General features: G+C 39.1%; 1 protein-coding gene across 1 annotated transcript; it reads left to right on the top strand.

The window, feature by feature from the left end:
- The first annotated feature begins 7 nt into the window (after window positions 1–7).
- Window positions 8–21,899, top strand: eva1c (eva-1 homolog C (C. elegans)). The gene is made up of 8 exons (XM_014129827.2): window positions 8–565; window positions 1,917–2,122; window positions 7,534–7,657; window positions 8,134–8,280; window positions 9,206–9,349; window positions 19,954–20,019; window positions 20,501–20,776; window positions 21,147–21,899. The coding sequence occupies exons 1-8, from the start codon at window positions 433–435 to the stop codon at window positions 21,509–21,511; spliced, it is 1,461 nt and encodes a 486-aa protein (XP_013985302.2). The 5' UTR covers window positions 8–432; the 3' UTR covers window positions 21,512–21,899.
- Window positions 21,900–23,853: the final 1,954 nt, after the last annotated feature.

Raw genomic sequence — 23,853 nt, 5'->3', positions numbered from 1 at the left:
AGATATTCTGGATCAGGTGTCAACCGGACTACTATCAGTATCCTACAGGAAGGATACACATTTCTTTAATTTTAACGCTTTTCCTTCTTTTCCGGCCGTTTGGGTGAAGGCACTGGGGTGATTTATTATTTTGTTAAAGGGACTACGCTGAAAAAGAGAAAACGGTTTTTGTTTCGGGAACATCAACGCTCCGTAACTGTGCATGTTACTGCTGTAATTTGATATAAACTACATAGATTGTTATTTCTCTTTTATTTCCGAATGTCTGTACGGATTCAAAGTCATAACTTGGCGCAGGTGTAGTTGAAGGCTATGTGGCGTGATCGTGTAGCATTCCAAACAATGTTTCCCGATAAGTCTGCCTTTCCTGTCCGAAGCGTGGAGAGTTGAGGAGAGAGGCGAGCCCCCAGAATATGATCTCACGGAGCGAGAATGCGAGGAGCCATGAGCTGGTCGGGTTCCCACGGCGGGCTGAGATGCTCTGGGTCCGGGATTAACCTGCTCTACCTCTCGCTGCTGCTCTGGAGCTCCTGCTCTGGCATGGACGGACTGGCTGATTTCTCAAGTTAGTGTGATGATGATGATGATGATGATGATGAAGATAGGTGTGGTGATGTAATAATGATAGGTGTGGTGATGTAATAATGATAGGTGTGGTGATGTAATAATGATAGGTGTGGTGATGTAATAATGATAGGTGTGGTGATGTAATAATGATATGTGTGGTGGTGATGTAATAATGATAGGTGTGGTGATGTAATAATGATAGGTGTGGTGATGTAATAATGATAGGTGTGGTGATGGTAATAATGATAGGTGTGGTGATGTAATAATGATAGGTGTGGTGGTGATGGTAATAATGATAGGTGTGGTGATGTAATAATGATAGGTGTGGTGATGGTAATAATGATAGGTGTGGTGATGTAATAATGATAGGTGTGGTGGTGATGGTAATAATGATAGGTGTGGTGATGTAATAATGATAGGTGTGGTGATGGTAATAATGATAGGTGTGGTGATGTAATAATGATAGGTGTGGTGATGTAATAATGATAGGTGTGGTGATGTAATAATGATAGGTGTGGTGATGTAATAATGATAGGTGTGGTGATGTAATAATGATAGGTGTGGTGGTGATGGTAATAATGATAGGTGTGGTGATGTAATAATGATAGGTGTGGTGATGGTAATAATGATAGGTGTGGTGATGTAATAACGATAGGTGTGGTGATGTAATAATGATAGGTGTGGTGATGTAATAATAATAGGTGTGGTGATGTAATAATGATAGGTGTGGTGATGTAATAATGATAGGTGTGGTGATGTAATAATGATAGGTGTGGTGATGTAATAATGATAGGTGTGGTGATGTAATAATGATAGGTGTGGTGATGTAATAATGATAGGTGTGGTGATGTAATAATGATAGGTGTGGTGATGTAATAATGATAGGTGTGGTGATGTAATAATGATAGGTGTGGTGATGTAATAATGATAGGTGTGGTGATGTAATAATGATAGGTGTGGTGATGTAATAATGATAGGTGTGGTGATGTAATAATGATAGGTGTGGTGATGTAATAATGATAGGTGTGGTGGTGATGGTAATAATGATAGGTGTGGTGATGTAATAATGATAGGTGTGGTGATGTAATAATGATAGGTGTGGTGATGTAATAATGATAGGTGTGGTGATGTAATAATGATAGGTGTGGTGATGTAATAATGAAGATATTGTGTTTTAATGTAGGCCTTTTGATTTGATTTACTTTTGAATAAGACAATTACATCATAATTATCTTCTTCGTCATCGTCGTCATCACACCATATTTGTTGAATATTTAGTGTCTTGGTTGATCAGTAAACCGTGATCAATTGAATTGATTGATGATTGAGGAATTGATTTCTCTCAACAGAATACCTGTCCCGGATCATAACCAGTCACTCTGTGCTGGCGTGCGACGGGCAGCAGTTGCGTCTCTACTGTCCACGCCACTCCACCATCTCTATCCAGTCGGCGTTTTACGGACGCGCCGACGCAAGGCTCTGCACCAACGACAACGTGACGCCTGCGGTCGTCAGAGCGGCAAACTGCAGCTGTTCAGCGTTTACTACCCTACAGGTGGGTTGTTTTTTGTGGTCGCACATTACTTTCCGTCGTAGGAATCCTTTTTGTTGCACGAGAATAGGTATTTTTCCCGCAGTTTCACTCCATGACATGTATGCCTGAGTTGATCAATCCCCATTGGCAAGGAATCATGTAGAAACAATTCCACCGACTCTTTAAATGTAAACTTAACTTCTTGATCGTTAATTATTACATTCCTCTCTCTCTCTCTTCCGGAATATCTGTGGGCTGTTAGAATTTTCACTCTGACAAACGCAGGTTCCTTCTGAGAATAATAAAGTTATTCAGAATAAGTCTTTAAAGGGTGGTAAAGTATTATAGTACTGGCTCATTTCTTTTCAGAATTAAAGTATAACACACAAAACCAAGGCTACATAGAGATATCGGCTGGGATTCAATCCAATCAGTAGTAGAGATGTGGTATAGATCAGTAGAGATGTGTTATAGATCAGAGTAGAGATGTGTTATAGATCAGTAGAGATGTGGTATAGATCAGTATAGATGTGTTATAGATCAGTAGAGATGTGTTATAGATCAGTAGAGATGTGGTATAGATCAGTAGAGATGTGGTATAGATCAGTAGAGATGTGTTATAGATCAGTAGAGATGTGTTATAGATCAGTAGAGATGTGGTATAGATCAGTAGAGATGTGTTATAGATCAGTAGAGATGTGGTATAGATCAGTAGAGATGTGTTATAGATCAGTAGAGATGTGTTATCGATCAGTAGAGATGTGTTATAGATCAGTAGAAATGTGTTATAGATCAGTAGAGATGTGGTATAGATCAGTAGAGATGTGGTATAGATCAGTAGAGATGTGTTATAGATCAGTAGTAGAGATGTGTTATAGATCAGTAGAGATGTGTTATAGATCAGTAGAGATGTGTTATAGATCAGTAGAGATGTGTTATAGATCAGTAGAGATGTGGTATAGATCAGTAGAGATGTGGTATAGATCAGTAGAGATGTGTTATAGATCAGTAGAGATGTGTTATAGATCAGTAGAGATGTGTTATAGATCAGTAGAGATGTGTTATAGATCAGTAGAGATGTGGTATAGATCAGTAGAGATGTGTTATAGATCAGTAGAGATGTGTTATCGATCAGTAGAGATGTGTTATAGATCAGTAGAGATGTGTTATAGATCAGTAGAGATGTGGTATAGATCAGTAGAGATGTGGTATAGATCAGTAGAGATGTGTTATAGATCAGTAGTAGAGATGTGTTATAGATCAGTAGAGATGTGTTATAGATCAGTAGAGATGTGTTATAGATCAGTAGAGATGTGTTATAGATCAGTAGAGATGTGTTATAGATCAGTAGAGATGTGGTATAGATCAGTAGAGATGTGTTATAGATCAGTAGAGATGTGTTATATAGATCAGTAGAGATGTGGTATAGATCAGTAGAGATGTGGTATAGATCAGTAGAGTTGTGTTATAGATCAGTAGAGATGTGTTATAGATCAGTAGAGATGTGTTATAGATCAGTAGTAGAGATGTGTTATAGATCAGTAGAGACATGTTATAGATCAGTTGTAGAGATGTGTTATAGATCAGTAGTAGAGATGTGGTATAGATCAGTAGAGATGTGGTATAGATCAGTAGAGATGTGTTATAGATCAGTAGAGATGTGTTATAGATCAGTAGTAGAGATGTGTTATCGATCAGTAGTAGAGATGTGTTATAGATCAGTAGTAGAGATGTGGTATAGATCAGTAGAGATGTGTTATAGATTAGTAGAGATGTGTTATCGATCAGTAGTAGAGATGTGTTATAGATCAGTAGTAGAGATGTGGTATAGATCAGTAGAGATGTGGTATAGATCAGAAGAGATGTGTTATAGATCAGTAGTAGAGATGTGTTATAGATCAGTAGAGATGTGTTATAGATCAGTAGAGATGTGTTATAGATCAGTAGTAGAGATGTGGTATAGATCAGTAGTAGAGATGTGTTATAGATCAGTAGAGATGTGGTATAGATCAGTAGTAGAGATGTGTTATAGATCAGTAGTAGAGATGTGTTATAGATCAGTAGAGATGTGTTATAGATCAGTAGATATGTGTTATAGATCAGTAGAGATGTGGTATAGATCAGTAGTAGAGATGTGTTATCGATCAGTAGAGATGTGGTATAGATCAGTAGAGATGTGTTATAGATCAGTAGAGATGTGTTATAGATCAGTAGTAGAGATGTGTTATAGATCAGTAGAGATGTGTTATAGATCAGTAGAGATGTGTTATAGATCAGTAGAGATGTGTTATAGTTCAGTAGAGATGTGGTATAGATCAGTAGAGATGTGTTATAGATCAGTAGAGATGTGTTATAGATCAGTAGAGATGTGTTATAGATCAGTAGAGATGTGTTATAGATCAGTAGAGATGTGGTATAGATCAGTAGAGATGTGTTATAGATCAGTAGAGATGTGTTATATAGATCAGTAGAGATGTGGTATAGATCAGTAGTAGAGATGTGTTATCGATCAGTAGAGATGTGGTATAGATCAGTAGTAGAGATGTGTTATCGATCAGTAGTAGAGATGTGTTATAGATCAGTAGTAGAGATGTGGTATAGATCAGTAGAGATGTGTTATAGATTAGTAGAGATGTGTTATCGATCAGTAGTAGAGATGTGTTATAGATCAGTAGTAGAGATGTGGTATAGATCAGTAGAGATGTGGTATAGATCAGAAGAGATGTGTTATAGATCAGTAGTAGAGATGTGGTATAGATCAGTAGAGATGTGGTATAGATCAGTAGAGATGTGTTATAGATCAGTAGAGATGTGTTATAGATCAGTAGTAGAGATGTGTTATCGATCAGTAGTAGAGATGTGTTATAGATCAGTAGTAGAGATGTGGTATAGATCAGTAGAGATGTGTTATAGATTAGTAGAGATGTGTTATCGATCAGTAGTAGAGATGTGTTATAGATCAGTAGTAGAGATGTGGTATAGATCAGTAGAGATGTGGTATAGATCAGAAGAGATGTGTTATAGATCAGTAGTAGAGATGTGTTATAGATCAGTAGAGATGTGTTATAGATCAGTAGAGATGTGTTATAGATCAGTAGTAGAGATGTGGTATAGATCAGTAGTAGAGATGTGTTATAGATCAGTAGAGATGTGGTATAGATCAGTAGTAGAGATGTGTTATAGATCAGTAGTAGAGATGTGTTATAGATCAGTAGAGATGTGTTATAGATCAGTAGATATGTGTTATAGATCAGTAGAGATGTGGTATAGATCAGTAGTAGAGATGTGTTATCGATCAGTAGAGATGTGGTATAGATCAGTAGAGATGTGTTATAGATCAGTAGAGATGTGTTATAGATCAGTAGTAGAGATGTGTTATAGATCAGTAGAGATGTGTTATAGATCAGTAGAGATGTGTTATAGATCAGTAGAGATGTGTTATAGTTCATAGTAGAGATGTGGTATAGATCAGTAGAGATGTGTTATAGATCAGTAGAGATGTGTTATAGATCAGTAGAGATGTGTTATAGATCAGTAGAGATGTGTTATAGATCAGTAGAGATGTGGTATAGATCAGTAGAGATGTGTTATAGATCAGTAGAGATGTGTTATATAGATCAGTAGAGATGTGGTATAGATCAGTAGAGATGTGGTATAGATCAGTAGAGATGTGTTATAGATCAGTAGAGATGTGTTATAGATCAGTAGAGATGTGGTATAGATCAGTAGAGATGTGTTATAGATCAGTAGAGACGTGTTATAGATCAGTTGTAGAGATGTGTTATAGATCAGTAGTAGAGATGTGGTATAGATCAGTAGAGATGTGGTATAGATCAGTAGAGATGTGTTATAGATCAGTAGAGATGTGTTATAGATCAGTAGTAGAGATGTGTTATCGATCAGTAGTAGAGATGTGTTATAGATCAGTAGTAGAGATGTGGTATAGATCAGTAGAGATGTGGTATAGATCAGTAGAGATGTGTTATAGATCAGTAGAGATGTGTTATCGATCAGTAGTAGAGATGTGTTATAGATCAGTAGTAGAGATGTGGTATAGATCAGTAGAGATGTGGTATAGATCAGAAGAGATGTGTTATAGATCAGTAGTAGAGATGTGTTATAGATCAGTAGAGATGTGTTATAGATCAGTAGATATGTGTTATAGATCAGTAGAGATGTGGTATAGATCAGTAGAGATGTGGTATAGATCAGTAGTAGAGATGTGTTATCGATCAGTAGAGATGTGGTATAGATCAGTAGAGATGTGTTATAGATCGTAGTAGAGATGTGTTATAGATCAGTAGTAGAGATGTGTTATAGATCAGTAGAGATGTGGTATAGATCTAGTAGAGATGTGTTATAGATCAGTAGAGATGTGGTATAGATCAGTAGAGATGTGTTATAGATCAGTAGAGATGTGTTATAGATCAGTAGTAGAGATGTGTTATAGATCAGTAGTAGAGATGTGTTATAGATCAGTAGAGATGTGTTATAGATCAGTAGAGATGTGGTATAGATCAGTAGAGATGTGTTATAGTTCAGTAGAGATGTGGTATAGATCAGTAGAGATGTGTTATAGATCAGTAGAGATGTGTTATAGATCAGTAGTAGAGATGTGTTATAGATCAGTAGTAGAGATGTGTTATAGCACGCTTGACATTCAAAGGTAATTTGCCGCGTTTACCACCAATGCAGTCTCTTCGAACCCAGGAACATTACCTTTAAGAGGTGCATAGCCGAAATGGGGCAATCGGATTGAATCCCGGCCAAAAAGTGTCTGTTAGGGTCACCATATTGTTGTTTGCCATAGAAGTTACTGTCAGAGTGTCAGAGACTGTCAGCTACCTGTCAATCACCTGGTGTTTTCTGTAGAAGTTACTGTCAGAGTCACAGAGACTGTCAGATACCTGTCAATCACCTGGTGTTTTCTGTAGAAGTTACTGTCAGAGCCACAGAGACTGTCAGATACCTGTCAATCACCTGGTGTTTTCTGTAGAAGTTACTGTCAGAGTCACAGAGACTGTCAGATACCTGTCAATCACCTGGTGTTTTCTGTAGAAGTTACTGTCAGAGTCACAGAGACTGTCAGATACCTGTCAATCACCTGGTGTTTTCTGTAGAAGTTACTGTCAGAGTGTCAGAGCCACAGAGACTGTCAGATACCTGTCAATCACCTGGTGTTTTCTGTAGAAGTTACTGTCAGAGTCACAGAGACTGTCAGATACCTGTCAATCACCTGGTGTTTTCTGTAGAAGTTACTGTAGAGAAAGACTGTAGCTACCTGTCAATCACCTGGTGTTTTCTGTAGAAGTTACTGTCAGAGTCACAGAGACTGTCAGATACCTGTCAATCACCTGGTGTTTTCTGTAGAAGTTACTGTCAGAGCCACAGAGACTGTCAGATACCTGTCAATCACCTGGTGTTTTCTGTAGAAGTTACTGTCAGAGTGTCAGAGCCACAGAGACTGTCAGCTACCTGTCAATCACCTGGTGTTTGGGCCCGACCCCTGTCCTGGGACCATCAAGTACCTCCACGTCACCTACAAGTGTAAACCTAGTGAGTACTGTTCACTACCACTCCTCTCTCTCTGTCCCTCTCCCTCTCACTGTCCCCATCTTTCTCTCTCCCTCGCTGTCTCTCTCTCTCTCTGTCCCTCTCCCTCTCACTACCACTCCTCTCTCTCTGTCCCTCTCCCTCTCACTACCACTCCTCTCTCTCTGTCCCTCTCCCTCTCACTGTCCCCATCTTTCTCTCTCCCTCGCTGTCTCTCTCCCTCGCTGTCTCTCTCTCTCTCTGTCCCTCTTTCTCTCTGTCCACCTCTCTCTCTCACTGTCCCTGTCTTTCTCTCTCCCTCGCTCTCTGTCCACCTCTCTCTCTGTCCCTGTCTCTGTCTTTCTGACCCTTTACTGTCTTTCTGACAGTAAACTGTACTGTGTACCTGCAGTAAGCAGTATTTCTGTCAGAAAAATATACATCATAAAACAAGTTTGTGTTTGTTCTTGTCTCTCCTGTTACCCCCCCCTCTTTGTCAGCTGAGCATAAGAGCAGTGTGGTGTGTGAGGGAGAGAAGCTGACGTTACACTGTAAGCCTCCCAGAGTGCTGATCATCTATACAGCTGTTTATGGTAGGGGTCTGGGTCACACCTGTCCCTCACAGGACAGAGGAACACCCCCGTTTGGTGAGTGGACAGCAGAGGAGAGACTCATGCTGTGTTCATAACCAAGTGGGATGGTGGTATTTACCACATAAAACTGGTAAAATAATCCACTTGAACGCCCTTCCAACTGGTAATTACTAGTGGTTAACTCGTCTATCGTCCCTGAGCTCAGACTTCTCCTACATGCTGAACTTTGACGTCACCTCGATAAAAGCTTTTTCGGCCATTAAATGGAACAACATAACATCATTTATAAAAAGTAATCATGTTTTTTAAACATGAGATTGGCTTGACAAGAAAAACTTCCAAAAGGACTTTGAGGTAAAGTTGAAGCACTCAATAAAAAAAAAAAAGGCAGATTGATTTATTTTTGCTATTAATGTTTTTTGAACACTGTAAATTTGTTTACAAGCATGATATCTGTACTTTTAGTTTATGGTAGACACAGCTTGTTGTTCATTAGCCGATCAGCTTTTCTCCACCAGTTCAAAGCACGTGAATGCATCCAACTGGTATTTATGACTTATGACTGGTAATTTCCACTTTCTCACTTGGTGATGAACGCAGCATCAGCATCAATTCACTTTCAACACTGTCAAAACATTTCCTCTGAAGGTTATGGGAATGCACACGCAAAGATCCAAAACTGATACAATAATTAAATGCTTGATGGAGTTGGACCGTTAACATGCCTCCATGCTTATCTTTAGTTGATCCTCTCTCTCTCTCTCTCTCTCTGTCTCTGTCTCTCTCTGTCTCTCTCTGTCTCTCTTTGTCTCTCTCTCTGTCTCTCTCTCTGTCTCTGTCTCTCTCTCTGTCTCTCTCTCTCTCTCTCTCTCTGTCTCTCTCTCTCTCTGTCTCTCTCTCTCTCTCTCTCTCTCTGTCTCTCTCTCTCTCTCTCTCTGTCTCTCTCTCTCTCTCGCTCTCTCTCTCTCTCTCGATGTAGAGTGTTCGAACCACAATGCGGTTCACACGCTGTCACAGAGGTGCTACAGCAAACAGAGGTGTGTTGTCGCCGTAGACAACCAGACCTTCAGAGACCCCTGCTACCCTGGAACCAGGAAGTACCTGACTGTACTTTACTCCTGTGGTAGGAAAATACTTCTATGGTCTTACAATAGAATATAACTAATAGAATATAACTAATAGAATATAACTAATAGAATATGACTAATAGAACTAATAGAATATGACTAATAGAATGTAACTAATAGAATATGACTAATATAACTAATAGAATATGACTAATAGAATATGACTAATAGAATATGACTAATAGAATATAACTAATAGAATATAACTAATAGAATATGGCTAATAGAATATAACTAATATAACTAATAGAATATAACTAATAGAATACAACTAATAGAATATAACTAATAGAATATAACTAATAGAATATAACTAATAGAATATAACTAATAGAATATGACTAATAGAACTAATAGAATATGACTAAAAGAATAGAACTAATAGAATATGACTAATAGAATATAACTAATAGAATATAACTAATAGAATATAACTAATAGAATATAACTAGTAGAATATGAGTAATAGAATATAACTAATAGAATATAACTAATAGAACTAATAGAATATAACTAATAGAATATAACTAATAGAATATAACTAATAGAACTAATAGAATATGACTAAAAGAATAGAACTAATAGAATATGACTAATAGAACTAATAGAATATAACTAATAGAATATAACTAATAGAATATGACTAATAGAATATAACTAATAGAATATAACTAGTAGAATATGAGTAATAGAATATAACTAATAGAATATAACTAATAGAATATAACTAATAGAATATAACTAGTAGAATATGAGTAATAGAATATAACTAATAGAATATGACTAATAGAATATAACTAATATAACTAATATAATATGAGTAATAGAATATAACTAATATAACTAATATAATATGACTAATAGAATATAACTAATATAACTAATAGAATATGACTAATAGAATATGACTAATAGAACTAATAGAATATGACTAATAGAATATGACTAATAGAATATGTCTAATATAACTAATAGAATATGACTAATAGAATATGACTAAAAGAATATAACTAATAGAATATAACTAATATAACTAATAGAATATGACTAATAGAATATAACTAATATAACTAATAGAATATGACTAATAGAATATAACTAATAGAATATAACTAATAGAATATAACTAATAGAATATGACTAATAGAATAGAACTAATAGAATAGAACTAATATAACTAATAGAATATGACTAATAGAATATGACTAATAGAATATGACTAATATAACTAATAGAATATGACTAATAGAATATGACTAAAAGAATATAACTAATAGAATAGAACTAATATAACTAATATAATATGAGTAATAGAATATGACTAATAGAATATGTCTAATATAACTAATAGAATATGACTAATAGAATATGACTAAAAGAATATAACTAATAGAATATAACTAATAGAACTAATAGAATATGACTAATAGAATATGACTAATAGAATATGACTAATAGAACTAATAGAATATGACTAATAGAATGTAACTAATAGAATATGACTAATAGAATATGACTAATAGAACTAATAGAATATAACTAATAGAATATGACTAATAGAATATGACTAATATAACTAATAGAATATAACTAATAGAATATGACTAATATAACTAATAGAATATGACTAATAGAATATGACTAATAGAATATGACTAATATAACTAAAAGAATATGACTAATAGAATATGACTAATAGAATATAACTAATATAACTAATAGAATATGACTAATATAACTAATAGAATATAACTAATATAACTAATAGAATATGACTAATATAACTAATAGAATATGACTAATAGAATATAACTAATAGAATATGACTAATATAACTAATAGAATATGACTAATATAACTAATAGAATATGACTAATAGAATATAACTAATAGAATATGACTAATAGAATATAACTAATAGAATATAACTAATAGAATATGACTAATAGAATATAACTAATAGAATTTGACTAATGGAATATGACTAATAGAATATAACTAATAGAATTAATAGAATATGACTAATAGAATATAACTAATAGAATATGACTAATAGAATATAACTAATAGAATATGACTAATAGAATATAACTAATAGAATATAACTAATAGCATATGACTAATAGAATATGACTAATAGAATAGAACTAATAGAACTAATAGAATATGACTAATAGAATATAGCTAATAGAATATGACTAATAGAATAGAACTAATAGAACTAATAGAATATGACTAATAGAATAGAACTAATATAACTAATAGAATATGACTAATAGAATAGAACTAATAGAACTAATAGAATATGACTAATAGAATGTAACTAATAGAATATGACTAATAGAATAGAACTAATAGAACTAATAGAATATGACTAATAGAATATAACTAATAGAATATGACTAATAGAATAGAACTAATAGAACTAATAGAATATGACTAATAGAATATAACTAATAGAATATGACTAATAGAATATAACTAATGGAATATGACTAATAGAATATAACTAATAGAATATAACTAATATAATATGACTGATATAATATGACTAATATAACTAATAGAATATGACTAATAGAATGTGACTAATAGAATATAACTAATATAATATAACTAATATAATATGACTGATATAATATGACTAATATAACTAATAGAATATGACTAATATAATATAACTAATATAATTAATAGAATATGACTAATAGAATATAACTAATAGAATATGACTAATATAACTAATAGAATATGACTAATAGAATATAACTAATAGAATATAAATAATAGAATATGACTAATAGAATATAACTAATAGAATATGACTAATAGAATATGACTAATAGAATATAACTAATAGAATATAAATAATAGAATATGACTAATAGAACTAATAGAATATGACTAATAGAACTAATAGAATATAACTAATATAATTAATAGAATATGACTAATAGAATATAACTAATAGAACTAATAGAATAGGACTAATAGAATATAACTAATAGAACTAATAGAATAGAACTAATAGAATAGAACTAATAGAATATGACTAATAGAACTAATAGAATATTACTAATAGAACTAATAGAATAGAACTAATAGAATATGACTAATAGAACTAATAGAATATTACTAATAGAACTAATAGAATATGACTAATAGAACTAATAGAATAGAACTAATAGAATAGAACTAATAGAATATGACTAATAGAACTAATAGAATATTACTAATAGAACTAATAGAATAGAACTAATAGAATATGACTAATAGAACTAATAGAATAGAACTAATAGAATAGAACTAATAGAATATTACTAATAGAACTAATAGAATAGAACTAATAGAATAGAACTAATAGAATATGACTAATAGAACTAATAGAATAGAACTAATAGAATAGAACTAATAGAATATGACTAATAGAGCCTGCCACATACGTCTCATGTCTGAGCCGTTTAATTGCAACTCCACTTATCTCTATACTGACATTTCACTTGTTTGATTGCCTTGCGGAGGGAATAACTACACTGTTTATATTCGGCCATATTCCCAGTCACATTTCCATGGTTGAATGCGGTGGTTCGCGCTTTCAGTTTTGCGTGAATGCTGCCATCTAGCCACGGTTTCTGGTTAGTGTAGGTTTTAATAGTCACAGTGGGTACAACATCTCCTATACACTTCCTTTATCAACTCACTCACCGAATCAGCGTATACGTCGATGTTATTCTCTGAGGCTGACCGGAACATTTCCCAGTCCGCGTGATCAAAACAATCTTGAAGCGTGGATTCCGATTGGTTAGACCGGCTTTGTCACATGCGCTGAATACAACAGGTGTAGACCTTACCATGAAATAGAATATACTAACAAGCCCTTAACCAACAATGCAGTTTTAGGAAAAATAAGAGTTAAGAAAAATATTTACTAAAGTAAAAAATAAAAGAGCAACAATAAAATAACAATAACGAGGCTTTATACAGGGGTACCCGTACCGAGTCAATGTGCGGGGGTACAGGTTAGTCGAGGTAATTGAGGTAATATGTACATGTAAGTAGGGGTAAAGTGACTATGCATAGATAATAAACAGCAAGTAGCAGCAGCGTAAAAAAAAGGGGGTGTCAATGTAAATAGTCCGGTTCGCCATTTGATTAGCTGTTCAGCAGTCTTATAGCTTGGGGGTAGAAGCTGTTAAGAAGCCTTTTGGACCTAGACTTGGTGCTCCGGTACCGCTTGCCGGGCCCTCCTCAGCCCTTCTTCTAACACCGCCTGGTATAGAGGTCCTGGATGGCAGGAAGCTTGGCCCCAGTGATGTACTGGGCCGTACACACTACCCTCTGTAGCGCCTTGCGGTCGGAGGCCGAGCAGTTGCCATACCAGGCGGTGATGCAACTGGTCAGGATGCTCTTGATGGTGCAGCTGTAGACATTTTTAAGGAATCGGGGACCCGAATAGGCGTTGTCGTACCCTCTTCACGACTGTCTTGGTGTGTTTGGACCATGATAGTTTGTCGGTGATGTGGACGCCAAGGAGCTTGAAACTCTCAACCTGCTCCACTACAGCCCCGTCGATGAGAATGGGGGCGTGCTCGGTCCTCTTTTTCCTGTAGTCCACAATCATCTCTTTTGTCTTGATCACGTTGAGGGAGAGGTTGTTGTCCTGGCACCACACGGCCAGGTCTCTGACCACCTCCCTATAGGCTGTCTCATCGTTTACGGTGATCATGTCTACCCCCGTTGTGTCGTCGGCAATACTTAATGATGGTGTTGGAGTCGTGCTTGGCCACGCAGTCATGGGTGAACAGGGAGTACAGGAGGGGACTAAGGACGCACCCCTGTGGGGCCCCTGTGTTGAGGATCAGCATGGCAAATATGTTGTTGCCTACCCTTACTACCTGGTGGCGGCCCGTTAGGAAGTCCAGGATCCAGATGCAGAAGGAGGTGTTTAGTCCCAGGGTCTTTAGCTTAGTGATGAGCTTTGAGGGCACGATGGTGTTGAACGGTGAGCTGTAGTCAATGAATAGCATTCTCACATAGTTGTTCCTTTTGTCCAGGTGGGAAAAGGCAGTGTGGAGTGCAATAGAGATTGCATCATCTGTGGATCTTTTGGGGTGGTATGCAAATTGGAGTGGCTCTAGGATTTCTGGGATGATGGTGTTGATGTGAGCCATGACCAGTGTTTCAAAGCACTTCATGGCTACAGATGTGAGTGCTATAGGGCAATACTCATTTAGACAGGTTACCTTGGTGTTCTTGGGCACGGGGACTATGTTGGTCTGCTTGAAACATGTAGGAATTACAGACTGGATCAGGTAGAGGTTGAAAATGGCAGTGAAGACACTTGCCAACTGGTCAGTGCATGCTTTGAGTGCACGTCCTGGTAGTCCGTCTGAATGTTAACCTGTTTAAAGGTCTTACTCGCAATCGGCAACAGAGACCGAGATCACACAGTTGTCCAGAACAGCTGGTACTCTCATGCATGGTTCAGTGTTGCTTGCCTCGAAGCGAGCATAGATGGCATTTAGCTTGTCTGGTAGGCTCACATCACTGGGCAGCTCGCGGCTGGGTTTCCCTTTGTAATCCGTGACAGTTTGCAAGGCCTGCCACATTCGATGAGCAACAGAGCCGATCTTAGTCCTGTATTAACGCTTTGCCTGTTTGATGGCTCGTCTGAGGTCATAGTAGGATTTCTTCTAAGTGTAAACGTTAAAAGACTATATGAACAAAATTCTGAATTGAGCCCAACCATGGTATTCACGAAGCGTCTCGGAGTAGGAGTGCTGATGTAGGATCAGTTTAGCCTTTTACAGTGCATTCGGAAAGTATTCAGACCCCTTCACTTTTTCCACATTCTGTTACGTTACACCATTCTTAAATTGATTAAATCGTTTTTTCCCTCATCAATCTACACACAATACCCCATAAAGACAAAGCAAAAACAGGTTTTTAGACAGCGATTACAGCCTTGAGTCTTCTTGGGTATGACGCTACAAGCTTGGCACAACGCTCCCATTCTTCTCTGCAGATCCTCTCAAGCTCTATCAGGTTGGATGGGGAGCGTTGCTGCACAGCTATTTTCAGGTCTCTCCAGAGATGTTAGATAGGGTTCAAGTCCGGGCTCTTGCTGGGCCACTCAAGGACATTCAGAGACTTGTCCTGAAGCCACTCCTGTGTTGTCTTGGCTGTGTGCTTAGGGTTGTTGTCCTGTTGGATGGTGAACCTTCGCCCCAGTCTGAGGTCCTGAGCACTCTGGAGCAGGTTTTCATCAAGGATCTTTCTGTACTTTGCTCCGTTCATATTTCCCTCGATCCTGACTAATCTCCCAGTCCCTGCCGCTGAAAAACACCCCCACAGCATGATGCTGCCACCACCATGCTTCCCCTTAGGGATGGTATTGGCCAGGTGATGAGGGTGCCTGGTTTCCTCCAGACGTGATGCTTGGCATTCAGGCCAAAGAGTTCAATCTTGATTTCATCAGACCAGAGACTCTTGTTTCTCATGGTCTGAGAGTCCTTTAGGTGCCTTTTGGCAAACTACAAGCGGGCTGGTATGTGCCTTTTACTGAGGAGTGACTTCCGTCTGGCCACTCTAACATAAAGGCTTGATTGGTGGAGTGATGCAGAGATGGCTGTATTATCGCCACAGAGGAACTCTGGAGCTCTGTCAGAGTGACCATCGGGTTTTTGGTCACCTCCCTGACCAAGGCCCTTCTCCCCCGATTGCTAAGTTTGGCCGGGAGGCCAGTTCTAGGAAGAGTCTTGGTGGTTCCAAACTCCATCCTTTTAAGAATGATGGAGGCGACTGTGTTCTAGGGGACCTTCAATGCTGCAGACATTTCTTGGTACCCTTCCTCAGATCTGTGCCTCGACACAATCCTGTCTCTAAGCTCTACAGACAATTCCTTTGACCTCATGGCTTGGTTTTTGCTCTGACATGCACCATCAACTGTGGGATGTAGACAGGTGTGTGCCTTTTCAAATCATGTCCAACGAATTGAATTTACCTGTCACGTCCTGACCAGTAAAAGGGCTTATTTGTCACTGTAGTTTGGTCAGGGCGTGGCAGGGGGGTGTTTGTTTTGTGTGTTTTGGTGTTTTTGGTTTAGGTTCTATGTTTTCTATTTCTATGTTTAAATCTAGTTTTCTATTTCTATGTTGGGTTTTTGGTAGGACCTCCAATTAGAGACAGCTGGTTGTCGTTGTCTCTAATTGGAGGCCATATTTAGTTGTGTTTGTTTCACTTGTGTGTTGTGGGTGGTTATTTCCTGTATAGTCTGTGATCCTTATGGGACTGTTTCTTTTGTTTAAATGTTATTTCTAATAAATTAAGAAGATGAGCACTTTACCCGCTGCGCCTTGGTCCAATCCTTACGACGCCTATGACATTACCACAGGTGGACTGCAATCAAGTTGTAGAAACATCTCAAGGATGATCAATGGAAACAGGATGCACCTGAGCTCAAAATCGTATCTTTTTAACTAGCTCATCAGTATGTTTAAATCCTTGTCAATCCAAATGACCAGACATTTATCATTGATCGATGGGAGAACCATCCATTTAGTAAATATGTAGTCCGTCTGACATTTTTGTTGTGAGAATTAGAGAACAACATATTTCATATAAATATTTAAAAAAATCGTAACTCATCATGAGGAGCCGCAGTTGCTCGGGGGTGTCACGGTTTTCATACTTAAATATGATCTCCAATTAGAGACAACGAGGACCAGCTGCCTCCAATTGGAGATCATCCCAAACAAGCCAACATAGAAATACAAAAACTAGAACCTAAGAACACAGAAATAGAAAACATAGAAAAACACAAAACACCCCCTTGTCACGCCCTGACCTACTCTACCATAGAAAATGACATCTTACTATGGTCAGGACGTGACAGGGGGTCTGCATGTGAGATAAAAATATATATATTTTAGAGTTAATTTTGTTCGAGGAGGAGGCGATTCTACACATCATGAGGCGGAGGTGAAGATTTTCCAATTTTATTACACATTTCATGCAATTTTACTCATTTTGCCATGGGGACGGAGAGGAAAATGAGCTTTTACAGCTAATTTCTTGTAATTTTGCACATTTTGCCATAGGGTGTAGAGAAATGTTTGCAGTTTTTAAGATGATATAAGAGTGAGACTGACTATCTAAATCAGTGGGGGTCCCTCGGCCCGTAACCATCGACCATGATTATTACGTTTCGATAGCTGGCCGCTAGACTTACCAATCTAAAAAAAAAAAAACATTTCTGACATGGACTGATTGAGTGACTGACATAACAAGAGAAACAGCTGATCAACAACCACATTTAGAAATGTCATCTTGTGTATTGTACTATTCTACCTCGCAACAGGAAGTTGAGACCCTGATGAGTTCTTAATAAAACATAAAAAATAAAAAAAAACACTCTTTATGAATAAGGCCCCAGGCATCAGACCCCAGACCTCACACAGCACAAAGACAACAGAGAAAACACCAGGCTAGAAATAGACTGGGAGAATGGCATCTACAGTGCTCCGCACACACACACACACACTTCCTGTGGAGCTTCCTGTGATTGGACCAAATGCCAGGCCCTTTGTGAGGTCATCGGCTAACAGACATTGTCGTGCGAATGGTAATTGGATTATGGCTTGTATTCACGAAGCGTCTCAGAGTTGGAGCGCTAATCTAGGACCAGGGCCGTATTCATAAAGTGTCTGAGTTGGAGTGCTGTGTGTGACCTGTCAGAGTCAATATAACTGACCTGTCAGAGTCAATGAAACAGACCTGTCAGATTCAGTGAAACGATCATGTTGTATGACTGAGTGGAATTTCTTTGAATTGCACTGAGTTAAATTCTACTTCCTGTCACTCAAACTCAAATTCTACATCCTGTGGAGTGTGGCCAATTCAACTAAAATTTCAACTCACGAGTTGAATAGGAGTAAATTACAAAATTCTGAATGAGATTCATATTGACAGATCCCAGATGGATCATAATGAATTAGATTCATATGGACAGATGAATTGACATAATGAATTAGATTCATATGGACAGATGAATTGACATAATGAATTAGATTCATATGGACAGATCCTAGATGGATCATAATGAATTAGATTCATACGGACAGATGAATTGACATAATGAATTAGATTCATACGGACAGATGAATTGACATAATGAATTAGATTCATACGGACAGATGAATTGACATAATGAATTAGATTCATATGGACAGATCCTAGATGGATCATAATGAATTAGATTCATACGGACAGATGAATTGACATAATGAATTAGATTCATACGGACAGATGAATTGACATAATGAATTAGATTCATATGGACAGATCCCAGATGGATCATAATGAATTAGATTCATATGGACAGATGAATTGACATAATGAATTAGATTCATATGGACAGATGAATTGACATAATGAATTAGATTCATATGGACAGATCCTAGATGGATCATAATGAATTAGATTCATACGGACAGATGAATTGACATAATGAATTAGATTCATACGGACAGATGAATTGACATAATGAATTAGATTCATATGGACAGATGAATTGACATAATGAATTAGATTCATATGGACAGATCCTAGATGGATCATAATGAATTAGATTCATACGGACAGGGGGACCTGGTCCTAAATCAGGTACTCCTACTCTGAGATGCTTTGTGAATACGGCCACTTCCTGTGATTGGTTCAAATGCCAGGCTCTTTGTGAGACCATCAGCTGATAAACATTGTTGTGAATATAATAATGTGGGGATTTAAACTTTCGCCCTTTGGACAGATCATATCGTCTCCATTGATACACAAAACAATACTAGTTTCCCTTCGCTGGTTACTTACCAACGCAACAAGGCTGACAGAAAACACTGCTCATCTCTGTGTGTTTGAGAGTCCTCTTTTGGATGGACTGTAAGAGTAGTTGGTGTGTTACGAGCGAGAAGTGGTGTGTGTGTGTGTGTGTGTGTGTGTATCTGTCTGTGTGTGTGTGTATCTGTCTGTCTGTCTGTCTGTCTGTCTGTCTGTCTGTCTGTCTGTCTGTCTGTCTGTGGTGTCTGTGTGTGTGTGTGTGTATCTGTCTGTCTGTCTGTCTGTCTGTCTGTCTGTCTGTCTGTCTGTCTGTCTGTCTGTCTGTCTGTCTGTCTGTCTGTCTGTCTGTCTGTGTGTGTGTGTGTGTGTGTGTGTGTGTGTGTGTGTGTGTGTGTGTGTGTGTGTGTGTGTGTGTGTGTGTGTGTGTGTGTGTGTGTGTGTGTGTGTGTGTGTGTGTCTGTCTGTCTGTCTGTCTGTCTGTCTGTCTGTCTGTCTGTCTGTCTGTCTGTCTGTCTGTCTGTGTGTGTGTGTGTCTGTCTGTCTGTCTGTCTGTCTGTCTGTCTGTCTGTCTGTCTGTCTGTCTGTCTGTGTGTGTGTGTGTGTGTGTGTGTGTGTGTGTGTGTGTGTGTGTGTGTGTGTGTGTGTGTGTGTGTGTGTGTGTGTGTGTGTGTGTGTGTGTGTGTATGTGTGTGTGTGTGTGTGTGTGTATGACAGAGAAGTATAGGAGTACATTCCTCACAGGTATCATTCTTTGTGCTTTCCCCTACAGTACCACAGATGATTCTGCAGGAAGCAGACCCAGGTCTTCTACTCAGAACCACCTCACACCCCAAAGGTACCGTCATCAATATATAATATCCAGTTGATTCCTCACTGTGATATGACAACTATGCAAGGACAAAACAACAGGAAATGCTTTATTTAGGTGGTTACGGTCTGGTTTCCCGGATGTACATTAAACCTAGTTCTGGACTGAAAAGCATGCTCAATGGAGAATCTTCATCAGACGTGTTTTAATCCACAACTAGGTTTAGGGCTGTATACAGTCAGATCCGCTTTAGCCAACATTCACATAGCAGTTGTTTTTGTTGTTGGAGGAGGTGGGACTGTATTAGAGCTGTCAAATCCACAAGTGGCTCCCGGCATTATACCTAAAGCGGACGTTGCCATTGGCTACACAGAGTCCCATAGTAACAGAAATCCCATGCAGCCTTGTGATGTGTGATGTGATGTAATCTACACCTCCATTAGAATGAGAGAAATCCTCATTTATTTTCTTTCATGATTTTTCCCAACTCACCCCGGTCCTCCCCCAGCTGACCCCGGTCCTCCCCCAGCTGACCCCGGTCCTCCCCCAGCTGACCCCGGTCCTCCCCCAGCTGACCCCGGTTCTCCCCCAGCTGACCCCGGTCCTCCCCCAGCCCACCCCGGTCCTCCCCCAGCCCACCCTGGTCCTCCCCCAGCCCACCCTGGTCCTCCCCCAGCCCACCCTGGTCCTGCAGACGTGGCTGTCTATCCTAAGGGCTCCAGAACACCAGGAAACACAGGAGTCATGATGAGTAACTCTGTTATGACTTACTCCTATATTAAAGGTACAGGCACACACACATGCTAACACAGACAGACACACACATACGTATGCACACACACACACACACACACACACACACACACACACACACACACACACACACACACACACACACACACACACACACACACACACACACACACACACAGAGACAGATACACAGACAGACACACACACAGAGACAGATACACAGACAGACACACAAACGTACGCAAATCATCCATCTCTGTATTAAACCCCCCTCTCCTCTCCTCTCCTCTCCTCTCCTCTCCTCTCCTCTCCTCTCCTCTCCTCTCCTCTCCTCTCCTCTCCTCTCCTCTCCTCTCCTCTCCCTCTCCTTCTCCTCTCCTCTCCTCTCCTCTCCTACCCAGAGCACCCAGAGACTGCAGCGTTGCTGTTCACCTCCAGTGTGTGTGTTGGTCTGCTACTCACCCTGCTGGCTGTGTCTATCAGACTGACCTGTAGGGGGCTCCGCCACACACACAAAACACACGCACACAGAAAACACACACGCAGGAGCCAGGAAGAGGAGGAGGATGATGATGATGATGACGACGAAGAAGAGGAGGAGATGACTGACTGCTCGCTGCTGTCGGACTCAGACAGGCAGCTGGCTTACTGCTGGGAGGAAGTGAGCTACAGGACAGCGGATGCGGAGAGGGTAGAACGCACGGAGAGGAGAGACATGGTGATACAGGAGATATGGATGAACTCTGATCTCTACGGGACGTCCTGATCTGGACCAGACTCCTTATTTACCACTCAGTTACACAGCTGGAGTAAACCAGACTCCTTATTTACCACTCAGTTACACAGCTGGAGTAAACCAGACTACTTATTTACCACTCAGTTACACAGCTGGAGTAACAGGACCAGACTCCTTATCTACCACTCAGTTACACAGCTGGAGTAAACCAGACTCCTTATCTACCACTCAGTTACACAGCTGGAGTAAACCAGACTCCTTATCTACCACTCAGTTACACAGCTGGAGTAAACCAGACTCCTTATCTACCACTCAGTTACACAGCTGGAGTAAACCAGACTCCTTATTTACCACTCAGTTACACAGCTGGAGTAACAGGACCAGACTCCTTATTTACCACTCAGTTACACAGCTGGAGTAAGACCAGACTCCTTATCTACCACTCAGTTACACAGCTGGAGTAAACCAGACTCCTTATCTACCACTCAGTTACACAGCTGGAGTAAACCAGACTCCTTATTTACCACTCAGTTACACAGCTGGAGTAAACCAGACTCCTTATCTACCACTCAGTTACACAGCTGGAGTAAACCAGACTCCTTGTTTACCACTCAGTTACACAGCTGGAGTAAACCAGACTCCTTATCTACCACTCAGTTACACAGCTGGAGTAAACCAGACTCCTTATCTACCACTCAGTTACACAGCTGGAGTAAACCAGACTCCTTATTTACCACTCAGTTACACAGCTGGAGTAAACCAGACTCCTTATCTACCACTCAGTTACACAGCTGGAGTAAACCAGACTCCTTATCTACCACTCAGTTACACAGCTGGAGTAAACCAGACTCCTTATCTACCACTCAGTTACACAGCTGGAGTAACAGGACCAGACTCCTTATTTACCACTCAGTTACACAGCTGGAGTAAACCAGACTCCTTATCTACCACTCAGTTACACAGCTGGAGTAAGACCAGACTCCTTATCTACCACTCAGTTACACAGCTGGAGTAAACCAGACTCCTTATCTACCACTCAGTTACACAGCTGGAGTAAACCAGACTCCTTATCTACCACTCAGTTACACAGCTGGAGTAAACCAGACTCCTTATCTACCACTCAGTTACACAGCTGGAGTAAAGACCAGACTCCTTATTTACCACTCAGTTACACAGCTGGAGTAACAGGACCAGACTCCTTATCTACCACTCAGTTACACAGCTGGAGTAAACCAGACTCCTTATCTACCACTCAGTTACACAGCTGGAGTAAACCAGACTCCTTATCTACCACTCAGTTACACAGCTGGAGTAAACCAGACTCCTTATTTACCACTCAGTTACACAGCTGTAGTAACAGGACCAGACTCCTTATCTACCACTCAGTTACACACAGCTGGAGTAAACCAGACTCCTTATTTACCACTCAGTTACACAGCTGGAGTAAACCAGACTCCTTATCTACCACTCAGTTACACAGCTGGAGTAACAGGACCAGACTCCTTATTTACCACTCAGTTACACAGCTGGAGTAACAGGACCAGACTCCTTATCTACCACTCAGTTACACAGCTGGAGTAAACCAGACTCCTTATCTACCACTCAGTTACACAGCTGGAGTAAACCAGACTCCTTATTTACCACTCAGTTACACAGCTGGAGTAACAGGACCAGACTCCTTATTTACCACTCAGTTACACAGCTGGAGTAAACCAGACTCCTTATTTACCACTCAGTTACACAGCTGGAGTAAACCAGACTCCTTATCTACCACTCAGTTACACAGCTGGAGTAAAGGACCAGACTCCTTATCTACCACTCAGTTACACAGCTGGAGTAAACCAGACTCCTTATTTACCACTCAGTTACACAGCTGGAGTAAGGACCAGACTCCTTATTTACCACTCAGTTACACAGCTGGAGTAAGACCAGACTCCTTATCTACCACTCAGTTACACAGCTGGAGTAAACCAGACTCCTTATTTACCACTCAGTTACACAGCTGGAGTAACAGGACCAGACTCCTTATTTACCACTCAGTTACACAGCTGGAGTAAACCAGACTCCTTATCTACCACTCAGTTACACAGCTGGAGTAAACCAGACTCCTTATCTACCACTCAGTTACACAGCTGGAGTAACAGGACCAGACTCCTTATCTACCACTCAGTTACACAGCTGGAGTAAACCAGACTCCTTATCTACCACTCAGTTACACAGCTGGAGTAAACCAGACTCCTTATTTACCACTCAGTTACACAGCTGGAGTAAACCAGACTCCTTATCTACCACTCAGTTACACAGCTGGAGTAAACCAGACTCCTTATTTACCACTCAGTTACACAGCTGGAGTAAACCAGACTCCTTATTTA

Source organism: Salmo salar, chromosome ssa11 (genome assembly GCF_905237065.1).
Source record: "Salmo salar chromosome ssa11, Ssal_v3.1, whole genome shotgun sequence".
NCBI classification, from domain to species: domain Eukaryota; kingdom Metazoa; phylum Chordata; class Actinopteri; order Salmoniformes; family Salmonidae; genus Salmo; species Salmo salar.
Note: the sequence above shows the minus strand (reverse complement) of the source record. Positions and strands in the feature narration are given on the sequence as shown.